Consider the following 23334-nt stretch of genomic DNA (forward strand, 5'->3'; position numbering starts at 1 on the left):
TTCTTCTTCCTTAATTCCGTGTATAAAAGAGAAAGGTATAACTCACCCAGGGATTCTTTGTTGCTGATTCTATAACAAATCTCTTTTACTGTAACAATGATAAGAGTGATAGTAGATAGTAGTAGACAGAAGGATGCTTGCCTGTTAAAATCCGTTTTTCTTTAAAGAAAAAAAAATGTGACTTTCCCAGGAGGATCCCTCCGCCTGTGTAGCTCTGAGACGGGCTCCCGTCTTAGATGAAACTTTTTCAGCTATAAATTCAGTCAGAAGGGTCTTTTCTGACTGGGGATAATTTCTTCTGGATAAGGAAGAAACGTGAGATTTCCCACATAGCTTTGTCGTGACTGTGGGAGTCTGGAATTCGTCAGAATTGTCTGCGAAAGAAAGGCTTCCAGCTGCTCAGACGGAGCGAGGATTTCTATGCTAGCTCAGCTGAATAAGTGACCCGTTTTCTTTCTTTAAAGAACAACGGACTAGCAGGCAAACATCCTCCTGTCTATGCTTATCATTTTCTTATCTATACAGCTAAAGAGATTTGTCAAAGTAACAGCAATTAAGATAACCTAGGTGAGTTACGACTTTCCTTCTTTACTCACGGAACTAAGGGGGAAGAAAACAAAAATAGCCTATCTTTCTTTTATTGCAAAAAGCTGATATGGAAAATAGCATTTTAAAGATTACAACGGATGAGGGATTTCTGATTGGAAGAGATAAGAAAAATCTTTTTGATTTATAAGACTTTTGTGTAATATATGCATGGGACTATTTTTCCTGATCTACTTTTTTTTTTTGACGAATCTGCTCATTCTCTCTGCTACTAGTTATTTGGACGCTGTGAACTAAAGCTGTTTTTGCACTTCTGGGTATATAAGAGATAAGGACTGTCTAGCGTGTGACGTCAGTTGGTTGGAAAGATTAACTCCTTTGTAACTGGATAAAGAAATAAACTGCTCTTTGCTTGGGACATTGAAAATTGAAGGAGTTTTGTTCCTTTGGCTTTAAGAATGACAATTAAGACGATTATGGATGTACAAGAAGGGACTTTATCTTTAGACATGTTTCAGAAAATAATGAATGAGATTAAGTCAATAAAACAAGAACTGAGAAATAATAGACAAGCGTGGAAAATTGAATTTCACGAAATGAGACAGGAGCTGAAAGAAATTCAGGATTCTATGAGAAAGGAGAATAAAGATGGATCTGGAAAACCAAAAAAAGATGAAAGAGAAATTAAAGGCAAGGTTCAAACTTTGGAGATTGGATTAAATATGGACATGAAAAAAGATTTGGATTTCCTGGCTCTGACGGATCCTGGAGACAAATATTATAGTTTGGAATTCAGCGCTGTCCCTGAAGGAATTGAAGAGATTGGAGATAAAGATATTATCGGTTCAAAAAAATTCCTGGACTGGAAGGATTTGATGGAATTTGAAATGGAGAAAGTTAACAGAATTAATCCCTGTTTTGTGTCAATGGAAAATCTTCAAGAGATGTACTAGTGTATCATGTGGAAAAGAGGAACAGAGATGCGGCTTTGCAGCAATACTTCAGTGATATGTTCGGAATTCATGGCAAGAAAATATCTGTGATGGAGGAAATTCCTGTCAGACTTTTATTATATGACTATGACAGCAAGATTTTTGGATGCGTGGAGATGGAAGATGGAAGATGGACCTAATACGGATAAAGACAGAAGAGCGATTTGAAATTACTGGACTTAGTAGACTTGATGAGTTGGATTAATTGACATGTTTATTTAGGAAAAAAAATTGATTGATATATATCTCAAGGATTGGAAACTTCTCTTTGACTTTTTGTGGAAGATTAAAATGATATGATGTTAATGAGATTTGAAACCAATTAAGATAACCGCTGGAGGAAGGTGATTTTATAATCTATTAAGAGATAGGTTTGTTATATATTATAGATTTATAGCTGAACTATGACAAATCGGAAGTCAATATTTTTATATTTTTTTCTCTTCTTTTCTTTTTTTATTGTATTAGTTATTGATTTGTGTTTTTTTATTGTTTTGGTTTTGAAAATTTGAATAAAAATTAATTGAAAAAGAAAAGAAAAGAAAAGAAAAACGTCTCGCTTAGTCAGTTTGAGCTTGCTTGAATTCCCTGACTCCGTCAGACGCTGCTGGCTACACCTTCGTTCATAGGCATCCTGATGAATTCCAGTCCCCAACAAACACAACGAAGCTTCTGTGAGTGATCTCTTCGTTTCTCCCTTGCCTGGGAGAAAGTTTTTACAAGTCAAAAAATTCTTCTGACTGGTTTTAAAACTGAAAAAGCTTCCTCTGAGACGGGAGCTCGTCTCAGAGGCGTCACAGGCGGAGCAATCCTCCTGGGAAGTCCACGCTGGCTGTGGAAGTTTCCATGTGCATAATTCCTGTAACAATTATGAGAGCCAGCATAATGTAACGGTTAAAGTGTTGGGTTAGAACTGTGGAGACCTAGCTTCAATCCCTCTTAGCCATGAAACGCAATGGATGGCTTTCAGCCAGTCACCATCTCTCACTCTAACCCACCTCACAAGTTGTTGGGGTTTTTTTTTGGTGAGGATAACATAGAAGAGAAGACCCATGTATACCACTCTGAGTGCATTGCAGGAACAGCAGGATGTAAATAAAATTTATAAAATAATGCAGCTCATACACAAACATTTCACTAGGGACTGGTCCCTTCACCCTATAAGTCAGGAATAGCTAATATGGTGTCCTCCAGATGTTTTTGGACTGCAACACCCATCATTCCTAGTCAGCATGGCAAATGTTCAAGGATAATGCGAGTTGTAATCCAAAACCTCTGTAAGGCACCCACATTGACAACCCCAACCTTAAGTATAATTTTTAATATTCCTCCACAGTATTGGCTATTCTCTGTTCTTGGGTCTTCTGCACAGATTAGCTTCATTGCATAGATGAGGCATTGTAACACATTAGTGAACACTGCTGCCATTGGCAGAATGCTCACTCACATCGTTAAACTTCTGTCTGAACGTATCACACCTCCATTCCACACATACCTTTAGAGGATGCAGCTGCCTAGTTTCCCCCACTCTGTGCTTGATCATGTATCTCCCATTTCCTTCTTTTCACCCTTATTATAGCCTAGTTCAGCCCCAGCTGGCCCCATTTCCATTGCCCACTATCACCTTCATATAACATCCCCTGCTGCTCCCTGTGCTTGGAAGAGCCTCATCCATTATAATAAGCAAACTGCCTTTTGCGCCTTTAAATCTCTTCTCAGAATGCCTGAAAGCTGTGCTACATGTTATTCTAAATAAGTGGTAGACTTGGGCGGGGGGGGGGGAAGAATTCTGGACTCTACCATTTCAGACAGCAGGTGAATGTGGGGGTCATATGCTTGAATGTTTGGTCACATTTTTAAAAAATGTCTTTGTAGAAGACTTAATGACTGGCAGAAGGTGGTTGGGACAAGGCAGGCTAATACGCCCCCTCTGTGTCCACTAGATTTCTTCATATAGCAAGAGTCTAAGCCAGGGGGTGGGTGGACAAGAAGGTGCAATTGTAGCAACTTTTCCTAAATCCATCCTCCCCGTCTAGGTGCTCTTTCTGGCAATCTCCATGTTGTGTGCTTGCATCTGAAGGTGGGCCTTTGTGATAGGATTATAGTTCTGTTGGCATGTATCACCCAACTCTGCCCAGGTTAAAGGCGGAGGCATTCAAACTGGGTTTCCAACAATTTCACTTGCTGCATTCTCAAAGGGTGACACCCTTGGCAAACATGATGAAGAGCGACCATTCTTCGTCCCAATTTTGAAACTGCAGAGGTAGGCAGAGATTGTCTCTGCAGCTACGTGGCACTCCCCACCGCCTATCCAGCTCCAAAGCTGGGAGGAAGGCTAGGAGTTGTTTGGCAGTTGCATTGCCAAGACACATGGAGCAGGAATCAAACTGTAACATCATCACCACCTGCAATTTGAAATGGCACCCTCCAGAATTCTGCTACTTCAGTCCACCACCTTATCTGGAGTAACACATAGTTCAGTTCTTAGTCATATGGGGAGCTGCTTCTGGCACAACATCTTGTCTTTTGGGGGGGTGCTTCCATGTGCTTGTCTTTTCAAGAGTGCTATTGGAATGCTTGTATGACTTGGGCCACATTCAAAGCTTTTTCTAGCCTGCCAGAGGTTTCTTCATCTCACAGTGCTTGGCTACAAGTAGTTACCCGTCTCTTCCCCACAAGGCTAGTATTGGCTAAGTCCCCACTGAGCATATTTATAGCTAGCTAGCTCTGATGCCCCACCCCTTTCTGGCCTGTCTTCAGGGCCCTGTTCTGGCTTCCTCCTCACAAGCAGGTCTCAAGGATACTCAAGGATGCACAATGGCATTGTACTGGGTTTCTGCTTGAATATGCTGACACTTCTGTCCTGGGGTGATATCGGTAGGTTTAATGGGGCCATGAGACCCATCAAGGTGTATGGGTTCCTCTGAATAGGGTATCTTCCAGGATGGTAGACTTGATAAGGTTATTGGTATCCACCACCCCCTTGAACCCCATAGGTTCTTGAACCAGCAGTACAAATATCTTCCTCTGAGAGCTCATCCAGTTATGGGCTGGTTCCGCCAGGACGTTGGTGGGTAAACACTTCCATTACAAGCCCTACCTTGCTGCATATGGTTCTGCTGCTCCAGATCAGCAGAGACAAATCGTGGATCAAGGTTACAAAGAGATGGAGAGTTAAGAAATGGTCAAGCAACTAATAAGGGAACAAAAAGGAGTCCAATAGCCCCAAACCTACCTAGTTAGAGAGCATGGGGAAGTTGGCAAGAACCAATGGAATAGCAGAAAAGAAAGTTAGGGAGCCAATAGGAAATGATCCTTGTTTTGAATTATGTACAGCCATAGAGGTGGCATCATCTACCCAATATTGTATGTAGGTGAATATGTATGGGAATGAGTTTTGTAACTGAAAAAAGGAGTTAAATGGTTAAAGTAGTCATCCATACCTGACAAGATTACAGAAACACTGCACCTATCTCTCTGTGGGAGCTGGTACTTTGGTGATAAATTCCGCAAACCTGACATCTTAAGAAATGCAATTGACACAGTTCAGGCAATTATCTCTGGCAATGAACAGGAAATAAGAGATTTGCAAAGCTGCTGAAAGGTCACTTTTAGAGAAATAAATAATTTCTTTGTTAGGATCTGGTATAACTGATGTCACATTCTTGTTACTTATTGCAATGGCACCTGAATCAAGACCTTATTGTACATTTAAGACTATTGTGGAAAAACCCAGCAACTGGTGTTGGTGGGTGGATGGGTGGGTGAGCATTCAGCAGCTATTAAGATGTTTCTCCATCTCAAGTGTCATTCAAATGTCACAGAACCATTCTAAAGCAGGAAAAAAGTGTAACCAAGAATTCGTGATGTTAGCAAAGCTAAAGATTTGGAAAATACAAGTTTAAAAGTCTGTGCACTCATGGGATGATATTATCCAGTGGTTGGAGAGTTTGGTATTTACAGGGCTTAGATAAAATTCCTGCCTGATTTTTGGTCATACTTCCTTTTGGATTCTGTCATTGAAGGTCCTCTTTTGTAGATTAGCCATGTTAATTCCACAGAATGAAAAATGCTATGGGAATATGGGAGCTGTTTTTAAGCCATCTAGGTCAATGACCATAACCTCCCCATCTCGTGGCTGTGAATTCTTTACATTAATTATGCATTGTGCAAAGAAGTTCTCTCCCCCTCTCCCCCCCTCTCCCCCCCTCTCTCCCCCTCTCTCTCTCCCCCCCTCCCTCTCTCTCTCTCTCTGCCTGAATCAACTGTTATCTTAGTTTCAAATAAAAATATGTTGTTCTATATTCAAGGCTGATGAGTATCTACTTAGGCTAAAGGAAAGGAAGCTGTTGCATGGGATTATTAGAGCCTTCTCAATAGGCTTTAGACTCAGCTAGCTGCATAGGAGTGGGCTGCTAGTTGGTCAGTTTGCATTTTGAGGGTTTTATCAAGTGCTGTCAGTCCACTAGCATAAAGACCCTTGTGCTAGCAGAAGTCTACTTCTCAGTGTTGAGCCACAGAGGAATCCAGTGCAAGAGATCTGCTGATAGAACCATTGCACAAGATCTTACAAATACAAGCTGTGAGCTTTTGGAACCTCTTGCGCAACATGATCCACTAGCAGAACAGTTCAGCACTAACTGAATACTTGATGTATTGCCTTGTTGATATATTTGTGTATATTTGTGTTTACTTTTTCTGTAAGCCGCCTTGAGGGCCTTGCGGCCAAAAGGTGGGGTATAAACAAACATTAACATAACATAACAGAACTCTCCTCAGCTAAGTGCTATGTTGAATACAACCCCAGCTTTTAAAAATTACAATTAAAAATAAACAAATAAAAGGACAAAAAATGCATCTGTTCCAATACTTATTGTAGTTGAGATTATCAGCAAACATATGAAAGTGATGTACATGTATACTCAGGATAAGGAATGGTTGGATAAATAAGGATTTAAGTTAAATGAGTGATATCCAACTAAGATATTCAGAGTAGATCCACTGAAATCAAATCTATTCTGCGGCCTGCTCCAGACATCCATTTGTAATGCATTCATTATTATTTGTGCTTATGATGCTGTGTGGGTATGGTTATACGTGATCACATTTTCAATACTTTTTGTGTCTGCAAAAATTTTGGGGTGGAAATACTTCTTCATTTCCAATTGCTGCATGTGTGCCCCATAACCTCCTGCTGAAATCCTGTAACTTTTTATACCACAAATGTTCTGCTTTATTTTTTGCCCTGCTTTTGTTGCACTGTAGCGCAGAAGTACCCCTCCAGATGGCAATAATGTAGTAACATTGGGGGAGCATTGCAGAACTGCTAATAAAGCAGATTAAGGTATAGACAGGCAGACAAATTAACCAGTAATGTACTATTATTGCATCAATGACATGTTGCAGAATACACACACACACATGCACAGGAAAGCCCTGAGTATTTTTAATGTTGGATTTCACTCAATTATTTTTTTAAAGAGCTTTTTAGAATTCTGTCATGATTGTAACTATAACTTTGTTTCCTCTTTTTGGTAGCACTTGAAAGAAAAATATCAATGAGGCAAAGCCGAGAGGAGCTCATCAAGAGAGGAGTTTTGAAGGAAATTTTTGATAAAGGTAAGAAACATTGTCTGCTCAACATGGAGTGGGTGTCATGGGCAATACAACTTGCTATTAGCAAAGAATTTGTTACAGCAGACTACAGGACTCTTCAGTAATGGAATTTTGCTATATTTATCTACAAAGATTGGACCCTCACACTATAGAATTAATAGAGCAGTGACTCCAAAGCCATTAAGAAGTAGCTTTTATATTAATAAGTCAAAGTGTTGCTTGGATAGCATCAGAACATATACCATTTTCCAGTTCAATGATGCATGCGAAAAATGGCCTTGTAGTAGAAACCGTATTGGTTGGACTGTATCCAACCAAGTTATACTTGGAGTAGATCCACTGAAATTAACAAACCAAAGTTAGTAATGTTCAGTCATTCAGATGGATGGATGGACAGATAGATAGTCAGTCAGTCAGCTAGTTGGTTGGTTGGTTAGTTAGCTGGATGCAACTCATAGGGTTTAAGTGCTTGATTTTGGCTGGATCATGCTCATAATTAGGAGAAGTCTTGCCTGCTCTTCACAGGCACCAAATTTCAGAAAGCACCAAACAGCCAGCTACTGAATCCCTCCCCATGCATTCCAGATGTGTATCTTTACCCTACCCTAATCATACTGCTGCCAGTGGGAGATATCACAGTGTCCTAAGATGAAAAATGGGACCACCCCAAAAATGAAACACAAAAGACAGAAGAGGGTTGCAGGTTTCATACTGGTGCTAACAAATGGTAATTTATATTGTGAAGATTGCTCAAAGTGTTTTCAATTAGGGTGTTCCTCAGGAGCAAAGGATCTTCATCTGCCTTATAATGTACATCAATTAAAACTACTCACACAAGAGTAAGCTGTCAGACACTGTACAATCTTTACAAAATAAATTAACACATGCTAGCAGAAGTTTGAGGCCAGCTTCTTCCTTTTCCTTTCCATCGGTCTCCCAGCCCAACCTGCTTGGAAAATAGACACTTAAAATATTTTCTCATTTTAAGCCTATTTTATTTGCCTGAGAATGAAGAACCTGACATCGGTTCATAGGTATTAGTGTGAGAACTTCTGAATTTCTTTGTATTGCTAGATCAGACTCTAGGGACACACTGAGACATGTAAAGACTTCAGTCGGTTAATTTACTTCTGAGTAGATATGCCTGAGATTACACTGTTAAATCATCCTATTTTAGCATTACTTATCCTTCTATTATGAGATGTGTTAGCTTCCAGAGAAGATGTCAAGTGAGGTGCTACATTACACTTGAAACTCCTATTGATTCCAACCCGGCAATTCTGTTCCGTATAACTGGTTTTACAGTCTGCATTTGCAGCCTCATCTATTCTTATTTTTGTGGCAGAATATAGTTCAGAAGTTCCCCCAAGAAACATTAATATTTCTGTTCAGTAGCTGAAAACAGGATTGTTGCATTAAATGAATTGCCAAATGGATTTGTCAGTAATACTCCATTTTTTGAAGTGTCACGGGGTAATAGAGAATCCTTTTCTTGCAGTTTAAATGGCACCCATGGTCCAATTTAGATTTTTGTGAATCTTTGGGATTGAGTAGATTCCTCCTCATTGCATCAGCTACATCTCCTTCCCCATGCAGTCCATATACATCTCATTCTGTCACATCATATCCTAAATTTGTTCAAAAATGTACAGTTCCCCATGGCAGGTGCCTCTGAATGAGTTTGCCTGGATTTATTGCATTTAATTCCTTCCATATTCGTATAGGCCGTTGGAAGGAAGAATGGTTGGTCTTACTGCACGGATTACATACCATACTTTGAGGAGAAAAATGGCCAAATGAACGTATGGATACATGCATAGAAATATAATGTACTATGAGCATACATTCAGAATAGCTACCCATTCTGTGTTACAATAAATGGAATAAACCACATGGCCACAAAGAGAATGCAACATCTATGCTGGAGGTTCTCATAAAAAAGGCTGGTGTTCATATACATCGTTTCTCCTAATTGCAGTCCCATCCTTGGACACACATCTGACTACTTTTGCGTGAAGGAAGCTTTCATTGGAATCTGACAATTCACAGATAAAGCTGGCAGTGACTTCCTTTTTGAAGTTTTGGCAGCTGCCAGAATAATGGGAACTGCTGTGGTTGTATCACTTAAATTTCCCTATAATATCTCAGGCATTTAGCCAAGAAGGGATTGCAGTTTGGGGAACCTGGTAGTGTGAACTTCCCTTAGGAGAAGAGAATGCCCAATGAATAGTCCAGTGCTGCCAGAAGTTGTGCTGTTTCTGGGTTTAGGTCTAAACCTGGTCCGTGTCTGGATGAGATTGAGGCTACCTGAGATCTCCATGAGTGCTGTTCTGAACTCCTTAGAGAAAAAATGGGATACAAATGTAACTAGCAATAGGAAGCCCATGTACCAAATCCAGGAGTAATTTTTAAAACTTATTTTTCCATCATATGGATCCAGTATTTCCAAAAGCAAACAGAGAAGGAAGTACAGGGTTGATTGTTCCAATCAGTACTATTCCCTCTTATTTGTTAGGATGTGTACATATCATACATTTAAAGTACATTATTTTCCCCAAAGAATCCTGGGAACTGTAGTTTAAGGGTGCTAGGAAATGTAACTCTGTGAGGGGTTAAGTACAGTTCCCAGGATTTGGGGGAGGTGCCTTCAATGTATGATGTGTATGTAGCCTTTCTTTGTTCACAACTATCAAGGAAAGGCTTTATCCAAGAATGTCTGTCCAGAGTTTACAATGGGTCCATGGTTTATACATATTTGTCCTCTTTGATTTGTTAAATAATAAAACTATACCAAGAACTAATGAATCCAGGAGTAATTTAGCAGGTAATAAAAGTCATCTGAGAGAGTTTCTTATTAGGCAATATCATGCTTGTGTTTACTGTTTTTCATCTCAAAACAGCCTCACAAGCTTCTCCAGCAGGCACATATTTTTAACAGTAAAGAAGGAAAGTTAAGTGAAATTATTCATTTAGATTATTTATTTATTTATTTATTTATTGATGGTATGTATGTAGGCTGCCCAATAACATTGTTCTCTGGGCAGCTCGCAACAAAATCATAAAGTACTAAATTAAAATTCAATATCATAAAACAACAAATTGAAGAATAGAAATGTTCATCAAAGAGAGGAATAAAAACCAGTTTTCCAGCATGACTTAAAATGCGCAAAATATAAACAGTGGTCCACGGATCACTGAAATGCACATTTTTAAAAGGCCAAGGAGAATTGTAAAAAGTCTTCACCTGGCATTGAAATAACCAGGTGAGCCTCTCTGAGGAGAGGATTCCACAACCAGGGTGCCACCAGTGAGAGAAACGTTTCCATGATAGCCACCTGCCTCACGTCATTTAGCAGGGGCACCCAGAGCAGGGTTTCTGATTAAAGTCTCTGAGGAGCTATATGTGGGAGAAAGCAATTTTTTAGGTAGCTGGTCCCAAATGGTTTTAGAAGTTATTGCCACCACTTTGAATTGGGCCCAGAAATATCAAATTATCATCTGTGCTTTTATTGCATTTAAATTACATGCTATGTCAAAAAGAGGATAAGAGCTCAACTAATTCAGACTAAGCGTCCATCTAGTCGAGTACCTATCCAGAACCTTTAGATCTTTGAAGGTCCTTCCCCAGGTGTATTCACTGGGTAAGGACAGCAGGTGGTTATTGGAGAAAAGGACCTTATAATACCACAGTCTACTACTTGTATCCCCACTGAATCCAGTAGGGTCACAGCAGGAAGGAAAAATGTATTTGATCCTTGATTTTTTTAAAAAAATATCTTTGATTCCCCCCTTGAAACAGATCCTATTGATCTATTGGCAATAATCCAGATTCTGCCCTCCCACACCTTGGTTGGGGCCAGTGTATGTGAACTCTCACCCTTCTCCTCCCCATCTCCATTGTTTGCTCAATTATTTTATGCAATAACAAATGTTATTTTGTATCCTTTTACATCTGCCTGACATTGTTCAGAAGTGCCATCCCACCCCCCACTAAAGCTGTATAAATATAGAATTGGTGGCTATATAAATTCTAAATATCTAGTTGTTATTATTAAAAGAAACAAAATCTAAATGCAATACAACAGCAGCACTAAGCAGCTAAAGACTAACATAAATGGGTATGTAACAAGCAGGAATTTAGCAGGTGAATTCCCACACACACAGAGAGAACACAAATTAACGCTGCAATGCTGTACACATTACCTGAGAATAAGCCTTGCTGAACACAATGGAACTTACCTTTGAGTAAATATGCATTGGATTGGGGAGTGATGGGGAGGTTTCACCTGATCAATTTGCACTGGGGGCGGGGAGCAAACAAGAAGCAAATGAGGAGACTAATTACTGGAGACCCTGCAACATAACCCAGTAGACCTCATGCACAAGCCTCCACTGGTGTATACCAAGTAGCCAAGATTATATCTGATGTCTTAAAAGCATACAAAACACAGATATGAGTGTATACCTGGCCATGTGTGTCATCTACTAGCTCCCATCCTCCAATGGACTTAACATGACCAACCCTAGAAATACTTTTTTAAAGGTATTTTTTCAACTTCATGTCAGCTCTACACTGCGTCAGCAGTGCCGGTGGGGGGGGCTGGAAATTCCTGGGTGGTTGGCAGGGAAGCAAAGTCCTTAGCCGGCAGTCTGGTCATAAATCTGCCAGGTCTAGGAGGAGGGGAGCTGATAAGGGCCAGGCTTGTCCGAAGCGTACTTGCCGAGTCAGGAGTCCAGAAGTGAGGTCAGTAGAGGTCCGGGATCAAGTGCCAAGGGGTCAGTCCGAAAGAGGGTGCCAGGAAACTAGGAACACACAAGCCACGCCTGACGTTGCAGTCAACAACAAGCTGCAGCCAAGGTGTGCCTTATAAAGAGCAAGGTTGACAGCAGGTGTGAGCCCTCAGCGTTTGGGCCTTAAGGAGACAGGCCTGCCTCTCTTCTGCCTGACCTTCTGCTGTCTACGTTCTGCAGGTGAGGGGGGAGTATCCTGTTCACTGTCTGTGTCTGGCTGCAGGGACTCTGCTGTATCTGGGGTGCTCTGCAGCTGAGGGGGAGAAGGAGCTGGATTCTCAGGAGGCTCCTCCATGTCTCCTTCTGAGTCTGCTGCTCCTGGGTCTGCTGCTGTTACTCCCGAGTCATCCTCATCTGAGGAGTCCTCTGACGGGGCCATGACACCATCCCCCGCCCCACGACCAACCCTCCGCCTCCCACCGGGGCCCGGCTTATCCAGGTAGCGCTGGTGGAAGCGCCGGACCAGACGAGGGGCATGCACCTGCGTCGCCTCTTCCCACGAACGTTCCTCAGGGCCGTACCCCTGCCAGTCTATGAGGTACTGGAGGCGGCCACGATGCCTCCGGGAGTCCAGGATCTGCGCCACTTCGAATTCCTCTTCCCCGTTGACTTGTATCGGTGGTGGGGGCCGTGGTTGACTACCCAAGGGGTGAAGTGGGAGAGCGGGAGTCAGCAGTGATCTATGGAAGACAGGGTGAATGCGGAAGGAGGCAGGGAGTTGGAGCCGGAACGCCACCGGGTTAATTTGCTGGGTGACCCGGAAGGGACCTACGTTCCGAGCCTCCAGCTTGTGAGACGGCCGTTGCGAATGCAGGAATTTGGTCGAGAGACATACCCGGTCCCCTACCTTCAGTGGCGGGCCTGGTTGGCGGTGGTGATCAGCAAAGCGCTTATACGCGTCCTTGGCCTGCTCCAGCTGCTCCTTCAGGACTGCCTGCAGGGCCTGCAACTCCTGCAGCATGACATCCGCAGCGGGGACCGGCGACGGGGGTTGTACTGAGGGGAAGAATCGGGGGTGGTAGCCGTAGGAGGCAAAGAACGGGGTCTGGCGCGTGGAGGCATGCACGGAGTTATTATATGCGAACTCCGCCAGCGGTAACAGATCCACCCAATTGTCCTGTTGGAAGCAGGTGTAACACCGCAGGTATTGTTCGACGGTGGCGTTGGTACGTTCTGTTTGTCCATCTGATTGAGGGTGGTGGGCGGAGGACAAGTGGATCTGGACGTGCAGGGCCCGAAACAGGGCCTGCCAGAACCGGGCGGTGAACTGGGCTCCTCGGTCAGAGATCAGGTGGTCGGGGAGGCCGTGCAACCGGAAAACCTGGGTCAAAAACAGTTGCGCAGTTTCTGGGGCAGAGGGTAGTCCGGCACAGGGGAGGAAATGGGCCATCTTGGTGAACAGGTCTACGACTACGAGGATGGTGGTCATTCCCCGGGAGGCTGGCAAGTCAGTGATAAAATCCAGGGAGACCGAGCGCCAGGGCCCTGGGGGGGTAGGCAGTGGGAGCAGGAGCCCCGGGGGCTTGCCGGGGTGGCTCTTGGCTCGCTGGCAGGTATCACAGGCCGCTACATAGTCCTTGACGTCCACTTGGACCCAGGGCACCAGAAATCCCGTAGGACCAGGTGGAGGGTTTTATACGTTCCAAAATGCCCTGCAGGCTGGCTGTCATGGCAGAGGTGGAGCACCTCTCCCCGCAGAGCTCCCGGGGGAACGTACAACCGGTTCCGGTGGTACAAGAGGCCCTGATGCAAGAAAAAGGGGCTGTCCCGGGCGGCCGTCCCGGACTGGAGCTCTCGCTGCTGGGCCAGGGCATAGGGGTCCTTTTGCTGCTGCTCCTGCACCCGGTCCAGGAGGGGTTGTGGTTGGTGTGTAGCGGCGAAGTTCTCTGGGCGGAGGATTGGGCGAAGGGGCGATCGACCTGCTCGGCTTCGTATTCCGGCTTGCGAGAGAGCGCGTCTGCTAGGGTGTTTCGGCGGCCAGGGAGGTAGGTGACCGTGAACTGGAACCGGGAGAAAAACAGGGACCACCGGATCTGGTGTTGGTTCAGCCGTCGGGCGCTTTGCAGGTGCTCCAGGTTTCGGTGGTCCGTTTGTACCTGGACCGGATGGCGTGCCCCTTCCAGGAGATGACGCCAGGTCTCGAAAGCTACTTTGATGGCCAGTAACTCCTTCTCCCAAATGGTCTGAGATGGGCGTGGTGAGTTCGGAGAAGTGGGAGATGAACCGGCGGTAATAGTTGGCGAAGCCCAAGAAGCGCTGCACATCTTTGGGGCTTCGCGGAGCTGCCCAGTGGAGGATGGTCTCAATTTTGGCGGGGTCCATCTGGATACCCGAGGGTGAGATCCGATGGCCTAGGAAATCCACGGTCGTGAGGTCAAAGGTGCATTTTTCAAGCTTGGCGAAGAGGCGGTGCTCCTGCTGGCGCTGCAGCACCGCTCGAACGTGCTCCTTATGTTCCGAGGGGTTCCGCGAGTAGATCAGGATGTCATCCAAGTAGATCACCAGGAAGCGGTCTAGGAGGTCCCGGAAGATGTCGTTCATGAAGTGCTGGAAGACGGCAGGGGCGTTGCACAAGCCAAACGGCATCACGGTGTACTCAAAGTGCCCATAATGGGTGCGGAAGGCTGTCTTCCACTCATCGCCCTCCCGCATACGCACCAGGTTGTAGGCCCCTCGCAGGTCTAGTTTGGTGAAAATGCGAGCGCCCCGCAGCCGCTCTAACAGTTCTGGGATCAGGGGCAAAGGGTAGCGATTCCGAACTGTAATCTGGTTGAGGGCGCGGTAGTCATTGCACAGCCGGAGTTCCCCACATTTCTTTTTGACAAAGAGGACAGGGGCGGCTGCAGGGGACGTGGAAGGGCGAATGAACCCTCGGTGCAGGTTCTTGTCTAGGAACTCTCTGAGGGCTGCCAGTTCGGGTTCTGACAGGGAGTAAAGCCGGCCCACGAGAATCTTGGCTCCGGGTAGCAGATCAATGGGACAGTCATAAGGACAATGGGGCGGCAACTGGTCTGCCTCTTGCTTCCCAAACACATCCGCGAACTCCCGGTACTGTTCCGGTAAGGGCTCGAGCGCGGAGCTTGCCTCCCGGGTCATCAGGATGCACTCCTTTGGCCTCCAGCAGTTGGCTTGGCAATAGGGGGATCCGAGGGTCAGTCGGCCCGTGGACCACTGGATGATGGGGTCGTGCTGCTGGAGCCACGCCAGGCCCAGCACGACCGGGAAGTGGGGTGCAGCAGCCAGGTAGAACTGGAGGCTTTCCTGGTGCTCCCCTAGGGCCACGTCGAGCAGCACTGTCTCCTGTACTACAGGGCCCGAGGCGAGAAGCCGGCCATCAATAGTCTCCACCAGGAGGGGGCGGCGAATGGGTTGACTAGGAACCCGGTGGAGCTTGGCAAAGGACACGTCCATAAAATTGCTGGTGGATCCCGAGTCCAGCATGGCGGGTACTTGTAGGGTCCCCCTTCCGGGGACTGTCAGTGCGATCAACACGGTCAGATGCTTGGGCGGTGAGGAACTGAGGTGGCGGGCCCCTTGAACCACGAGGTTGCCCCGGCTCAGGGGCCTGTGAAGGCCGGGGCATGGACGTTTCCCGAGGCAGGGGCTGTGGGTCGTTTCGCGGAACACTGGGCTGCAAAATGTCCCGGGGCCCCGCAATACAGGCAGAAGCCCTGTTGCCGGCGTCAGCAGCTTTTCAGCCGCAGAGAGATGTGGCCGAGCCCCTCCCAGCTGCATTGGTTCTGCCGGGGGTGTAGGGTCCTTGCCGACGGGCTCCGAGGGCCCAGCCACTGGGGCTGATGCTCTGTAGACTGTCCGGGGTCGGTTGGCAGCACGCCTGCTTTCCAGCCTCCCGTCAATCTGGAGACACAGGCGTATGAGGACGTGCAGGGTTCCAGGGCGCTCCACCCTAGCTAGCTCATCCAGAAGCTCATCCGACAACCCCTTCTGAAATTGGTCCATGAGAGCTGCTTCGTTCCAGCCCAGGTTTTGTTGTAATAAACGAAAGTCTGTTACATATTCCCCCAAGGGGCATCGGCCTTGCCGCAGCCGGCGTATGCGGCGGTTGGCTGTAACTGATTGGACTGGGTCCTCGAACATAGCCTTCAGTTCTCTGGTGAAGGCGGCTAAGTCGTTGAGCACGGGGCTCCGCTCGAGGAGTAGGGGCGTGGCCCATCTAGCTGCGGCCCCGGTGCACAGGTTAATCAAGAATCCCACCCGGGTCTTATCATCTGGGAAGGCCTCTGGTCGTAACTCCATGAAGAGCTGGGCCTGGGCCAAGAAGGCTGGGAGCTGATCGGAAGCCCCAGTAAATTACTCTGGGAGAGTCACAGGGCACTTGGCTCTCCCTGTAGGGAGAGGGGGTGGGGCTGCTGCTAGCTGGGTTTGCAAGCCTTGGACGGCCAACAACAGCTGGTCTACTTGTGAGCGCAGGAGCAAGTTTTCCTGCTGGAGTTGCTCCATGGTCAGCACTTCCCCCACTCCCTTGTTTGCCTGCTTTGTTTGGGGCTGACTGCAAACTGTCAGCTCTACACTGCATCAGCAGTGCCGGTGGGGGGGCTGGAAATTCCTGGGTGGTTGGCAGGGAAGCAAAGTCCTTAGCCGGCAGTCTGGTCATAAATCTGCCAGGTCTAGGAGGAGGGGAGCTGATAAGGGCCAGGCTTGTCCGAAGCATACTTGCCGAGTCAGGAGTCCAGAAGTGAGGTCAGTAGAGGTCCGGGATCAAGTGCCAAGGGGTCAGTCCAAAAGAGGGTGCCAGGAAACTAGGACCACACAAGCCACGCCTGACGTTGCAGTCAGCAACAAGCTGCAGCAAGGTGTGCCTTATAAAGAGCAAGGTTGACAGCAGGTGTGAGTCCTCAGCGTTTGGGCCTTAAGGAGACAGGCCTGCCTCTCTTCTGCCTGACCTTCTGCTGTCTATGTTCTGCAGGTGAGGGGGGAGTATCCTGTTCACTGTCTGTGTCTGGCTGCAGGGACTCTGCTGTATCTGGGGTGCTCTGCAGCTGAGGGGGAGAAGGAGCTGGATTCTCAGGAGGCTCCTCCATGTCTCCTTCTGAGTCTGCTGCTCCTGGGTCTGCTGCTGTTACTCCCGAGTCGTCCTCATCTGAGGAGTCCTCTGACGGGGCCATGACACTTCATGAGTACTCACTAAGGTCTTGAGATTATCTTTGAGAAAACAGGCATTGCTGAAGTCAGTGAGAACCAACTTTTCATGATCAATTGACATTTAAAAAAAAGCTCCAGTGATCAAATAATTAATCATGGAGGTTTGGCACGGCGTCATCACCCTTCATCCATAGTCAACTGCTGGAGCCCCAGGGTTCATCACTAATAACAGTCTTCCCCTCCCCATGCAGGTGGCTAGGTTTGATGACCAGCCACCATTTACATTACCTAGAATGCCCCCAGAGTCTGGGGCATTGCAGAACATTTAAATAATGCCACCATTTAGATTTTGCACAATGCCCTGGAGTTATGATTAAGGTAGGCAGCTCAGAGCGCTGCTGCTGCTGCCTGCCACCACCATCAGCATCAGGCAAGCGAGGATGCACTGCTACCAGAGAGGACTCACCAAAGATCACTTTCCAAAGAGGAGATCTCAAAAAGAGAGCTGGTCCTGATGTTGTCCAAGTGTTAAAATGAACTGAAATGTTTAGACTTATCAAAAGAAGGCAAAACACAGAGACCTTTTTAAATGCCTGTCATCCATTTACTGAATTCTGGAAGTCAAAATACAATATTGACATAATTGCTTGGTTATGTTCCCTTTTGTGGCCTCATTCACATGACATGGTAAACTAAACTGTAGATTATCAGGACCCTGTGAACATGTGGGGTCCTGGAGAGGAGCTCCCAGCTGCTTTGCTCCTCCCTGGTCTTTTTTACTTTCATACCATGATGATCCCAGCCAAGGTTTGGAGTAGAATATAATCCAGACTTGGGTTTATTAAGTTATCTCCTCACTAACCCCAAGCTGTAGCCAAGAACTAATCTTGGCTTACTCAGCATGGCAGAGGAGTAAAAAAGACCAGGAGGAGCAAAGCAGCTGCAGTCTCCTATCTGGGAGCCTGCATGTTCATGTAGTTCATGTAGGAAACAACCAGGCTTGTTTCTCAATTTGTGCATATCGATATATATACACACACACAATTACAAAGCAAAACAGTTATGACCATAAAACAAGAAAAATGTAATAATATTTAACAAAGTAACTTTCAAAAACTTTTTCTTTAGCAATCATGAGATTTGTAATTTGTTTTTGAAGCCTTTACAAGGAGAGACGGAAATTTGTAATTATCAGCCAAAATTAGCCACCCTTTCTCCTGAGCAATATGCTGCTGTTGGGCTATTTTTATTTATTTATTTATTTATTTAATTTGTATCCCACCCTTCCTCCCGGCAGGAGCCCAGGGCTGCAAACAAAGCACTAAAACACTTTAAAACATCATAAAAACAGATCTTAAATTACATTAAAACAAAACAGCATTAAAAACATTTTCTTAAAAAAACAACCTTAAAAAAGGGTTAAAAACATTATTAAAAAACATATTAAACAATTCTGACACAGATGCAGACTGGGATAGGTCTCAACTTAAAAGGCTTGTTGAAAGAGGAAAGTCTTCAAATGGCACCGAAAAGATAGCAGAAAAGATAGCAAAAGATAGCCTGCCTAATATTCGAAGGGAGGGAAGTTGCATAATAAAACAAGCGGTGCCCATTTTATTGGACCTCAGTGTTAGAGTTTTATGAAGCAACTGCCTAGCACCTATTGAATAGGTGGGTTTTCCCCCCCAAAAAGAATAGCCAACTCCCATCAGATCAATACCATATGGGAAATGGATAGATAAAGTGATATCTTAAAGTATCTTTAGCAGATAGTGCCATACCTTCTCTGGTGGTAATGAGTTTCCCAGAAGAAAGTTGTATTCTCTATCAATGCAGGAGGAACATTTAATATACATTTATGGCAATAATTCTAAGGACTTAGCATATTGAGTTAATTCTGGCTTCAGGCATATTTACTCCAGTTGATTCAGTGGAGCTGGGCCAATTTTTATAGAAGGGGAGGATTCGGAAAAGATGGACCATATGTTTGTTCTAATATGGAAGTCATGGAACAATAAACTTGTTAGCCTTTAAGTTTCCATAGGATCATGATTTTTTTTTAACCACAACAGACAAGTTGGGCCCAGTTCATACTTTACTTTAGCAGTGTGGGAGAGCACTCTCCCCGTAATCAGTGTACCTACCCATATGGTTCTGGCATTTATATGTTACTGGATTAGTGTGGCCTTGAAGAAGTCATATGGCTCCCACACCTATAAGATAAAATGTGAATTGAGCCCAACATACCTACAGTTCTGGCATACAACAGGTTTAATACTGACTTGCCACTGATAGCATGTGAAGAGCATTTCCCATTATAACTCCAGCTTTAAATCAATGACACCATTCAATTCTGAATGTATTTTTAACCACGGTTTGAGCTTTCACTTGTATTCTGTTAATTCTGAACAGCTTTTGGTCCTCCTCTATAAATATATATGTAGGCTGTCAGGGATGTCTATAATTAATTCAGACCCAGATATACTTGGCTTCACAAATGCCCGCTGTAGCAAAACCTTTGATCTGTTGCTATGCTGTTAATGAACAGCTTTTACATTCTTTACTTTGAGTGAGGTAGAGTTGGGCATGGCACCCTTATATATTGTAATAATCCTGCATAACTCCTACATCAAAGATTTTCTATTTAATGCTGAGATTTTAAATGATTAGAAGTAGTGTGTCATTCTCGTTGCCAAGGGAAAGACAGAAATGTTCTCGTTTTGAAAGACCATAGACAGGACTTGGAGCATAACATCAAAACCTCAGTTCTACTGACGCTCGGTTCTGTACAATGGGAACTAACAATAAAAAAGGGAGTGCTGCAGAACCTGTGCCTCGCTAAAAACAGGAACTGAAGAGATTCTAAAGAATAAAAACCAGGGTCCTGTTCTAGTGAGTCAGAGAAAGCCTGGTATAAAGAACAGCAAGCTAAACCCCATAATTATAAATATTGCCTTTCTTTTTTTATTCCACTGAGAACCAGAAAACTCACAGGACAGATTTCTGCATATTATAATTTTGCTATCCCATTCCATCTCTCTCTATATGGACACCCTTCAAGTCGATCCCAACTTATGACGACCCTATAGGGTTTTCATGGTAAGTAGTTTACCATTGCCTCCCTCTGAGGCTGAGAGGCAGTGACTGGCCCAAGGTCACCCAGTGAGCTTCATGGCTGTGTGGGGATTTGGACCCTGGTCTCCCAGGTCGTAGTCTAGCACCTTAACCACTGCACCACATTGGCTCTCTTCCATCTCTATAATCCTCTCCAAATCCGTAACTAATAACCAGAAAAACTAAGAGCTTGTATTCAGAATAGCTCTAGAAAAAAATAGGTAGGAGATTCTACCTTCTCAAGGATCCTTAAAGGACAAAAGAATGCTTTGCCTTTAGGTATCTTCAAAAATATTTGTCACCATTGTCCATAGGCAAAATAAATTAGTGGTTTCATAGTGATATTTGAAAGTGTATTTTTATCATATTCACTTTTGATAGCGTACATTTTTGTCTGGTGTATCAGAATGTTACTTACCCTCTGTCCTTCGTGGCAGTAATGTCAGTATTTTAAACCATATTTGATAAATGGGAAGATAAATCTTGCTACAAAAATGGTTCAGTCAAATGAAAACCTTTAAAATGATTGTGGTCAGATTTCATCTACAATAGAGGTGGCAAAACATTTTCACCTCAAGGGTCACATTCCCCCATGGGAAACCTTCCAAGGGCTGCATGCCAATTTGGGGCATGGTCAGAGGCAAAAGTGGGTGGGGCCATAGGTAAAAGTGGGCACAAGCAATGGATCTGACTCTTACATTTGTACAATAGGCCACATTCTAGCCAAACAAAATTCAGAGATTTCTACACCCATACATAAAATTATCCATCCTCCACTAGCCAGGCAAAAATTCTTGAAGAGGGCTTACAGCAAAACTGGTGGGCAGGACTACTGAGAGGTGGATACAGTGGGTACTGATGTACCAGGCCAACATCCATCCGAGGCCTCAGACACTGAGCTTCCATTGAAAAAAAAAGTAAGTCTATAGCCCTTCTAGAATTTATGAAGTAGGTATCCTTCTGATTTCTGTGCAATGAGCCAGCCTGGTTACTCCCACCTTTCAGGGTTTTTATCCATTGAGTGAAGTCAGAGCTGTGATTGGTGAGTGAATTGTTTGGACACCAGGCAATAAGAATCTCTGGGTTCCTAAAGAACTGCTGATTTTCCTCACCCCTTAAGTGCATTGTTCCTGCTTCTCTTTCATTTTCTAGTTTTTCCACAGTGTGCCCTTCCTTGTTCCTAGCAATGAGGATGTATCGTTCCTGTGGTGGGTTTGTCTGAGATCAGGCACTCCCTAGAAGTTATTTTTTTGCAAATACTCCTCTACAAAATAGTACAGGTTGATGTTAAAGAATCCCCATCCCACCAAAAAAATGGCAAGTACAAAATGTGAACACTTTGCAAAGAGATTATAGCAACCAGCAAGTAATATAATTCAGTACAGGATATCTCAGTGTTTAGTTCAATGGGACTTCTCCCACATAAGCATGTATAGGTTTGCAACCTTGAACTCAGTATTACTAGCCTTATATTAAATGTGAAATGTGTGTTTCTGTCTTTTATCTACCCTTCATGAGTGTGTAGATATATATACAATCTGCTTCAAAATTACAATATTGAGTGCAAGGGAATAAAATTATGCATAAGATCTGTGTCTTAATAACAGAAATCCATTGTTCTTGTGATTTCAAAAGTTTTTGAAGACTTGCGGAAAACTGATTTTCTGAATCCATTTCAGTCAGAGTTTAGGCCCAGATTTGGCACTGAGACTGCCTTGGTTGCCCTGTATGATAGCCATTGTTGGGAGAGATCCAGGGTGTGTGTGACCCTGCCTGATCTCTGATGGGTTTGATACAACTGGTACCCTTCTGGTGTGGCTGTCTGAGCTGGTCCTCCTTGGAGTGCTGGTTCCAGGAAGTGGTGCTGGGAGGTATTGTTCAGCCCTGTGGAGCCTTCAATGTGGAGTTCTATAGGGTTGATCTTATCCTCCATGCTATTCACATCTACATGAAGCCACTGAGTGGGGTCTTCTGGAGTTCTGGAGCTCTGGCATGCAGTTCTATCTTTCCTTTTCACCTTATGCAGGTGTAGCTATGAATGTGTTAAACCAGTGCCTAACTGTGGTAATGGCTAAGAGACTGAAGCTCAATTCAGACAAGACACTGTTATTAGGTGGTTCTTCTGCCCATATATGTGGTGTTCAGCCTGTTCCAGATGGAGGTCACACGCCCCCGAAGGATCAGATTCATAGTTTGTTTATGAGGAACTTTCTCCACAAAGCAGCATACAATTGCAATTTTTTTTAAAAAAGTTTTCAACAAACATCAAAAACATAATGTTGGGGTTTGCTAAGACTGTGGAGTACAATAGTGTAAGATTTGCTTGCCCCTGAAGAAGAGTGAAAGTCATAATGTGTTGGACATACTACACACTACAGTCAGCTTTCTTGTCCTCATCTGACTCCTCTCCCTGATCTAACTCTCCCTGTGTCCGGGGCGTGACAGACAGCCTCTGTTTGAAGGGCTATCTGGTCCAAATCCAGTTTAAAGGTAAAGAAACATAAGAAGGGGGGGCAGGAGGGGCCTTGATGTTGCCCATTCACAGTGAGGCACTTAACAGCACACTGATCACTATGGTGAAATGCACTGTGTTTCTATTTAAATTATAGCAATTATTTCTAAATATGCATCTATAGTATAGGTTCTATTCATACAAAATTAGCATATGACATTTTATGCAAATCTGTTTTCTTTTGTCCTCCATCTTGGCAATGGATAAGTGGCAACCTTATTGGGGGCCCCAGACAACCCTCAACCATCGGCACTGCTGCAAAATAGGGACAGTAGTTCTGGTTTAAGTAATATTGTAGTAATGATTATTTAGGAAATGTGTCAAGCACTAAGGACAAACCATTAATTAAAAATTATATGTGATTTATATTATTCTGAGACTGATGACCAAGTAGGACTGCTCCCCAAAATCTAGTCTATGATGACAACAAAGACGTTTGGCAGGATGTGTCCCAAATCCGCCAAGTGCATTTCGAACAAGGGATGCCAAGATACCTCCATGCCATGTTTCTGAAGACCCAGGAACCTGATCCCATTTAATATCTGTCAATCTGAACTGAAAAGGTTCAGAGAACCTGTTATGGGGCAGCTATATAAATGCAATTAATGTAAAAATAAATAATATTGGGTCTGCCAGAATATGGCTGGACAACTGTGTACA

At 44.4% G+C, this 23334-nt stretch overlaps 1 protein-coding gene across 8 annotated transcripts in view; it reads left to right on the top strand.

Annotated features, from left to right (window-relative positions):
* Positions 1 to 23334, top strand: part of PHACTR1 (phosphatase and actin regulator 1) — a 394372-nt gene that overhangs the window by 286485 nt on the left and 84553 nt on the right. For all 8 annotated transcript variants that reach the window (XM_061592136.1, XM_061592151.1, XM_061592119.1 and 5 more), the window contains exon 3: positions 7077 to 7157. In XM_061592136.1, the coding sequence (XP_061448120.1) occupies positions 7077 to 7157 (81 nt within the window). The remainder of the gene's footprint in view (positions 1 to 7076; positions 7158 to 23334) is intronic.

Source organism: Rhineura floridana, chromosome 1 (genome assembly GCF_030035675.1).
Source record: "Rhineura floridana isolate rRhiFlo1 chromosome 1, rRhiFlo1.hap2, whole genome shotgun sequence".
Taxonomy (NCBI): Eukaryota; Metazoa; Chordata; class Lepidosauria; order Squamata; family Rhineuridae; genus Rhineura; species Rhineura floridana.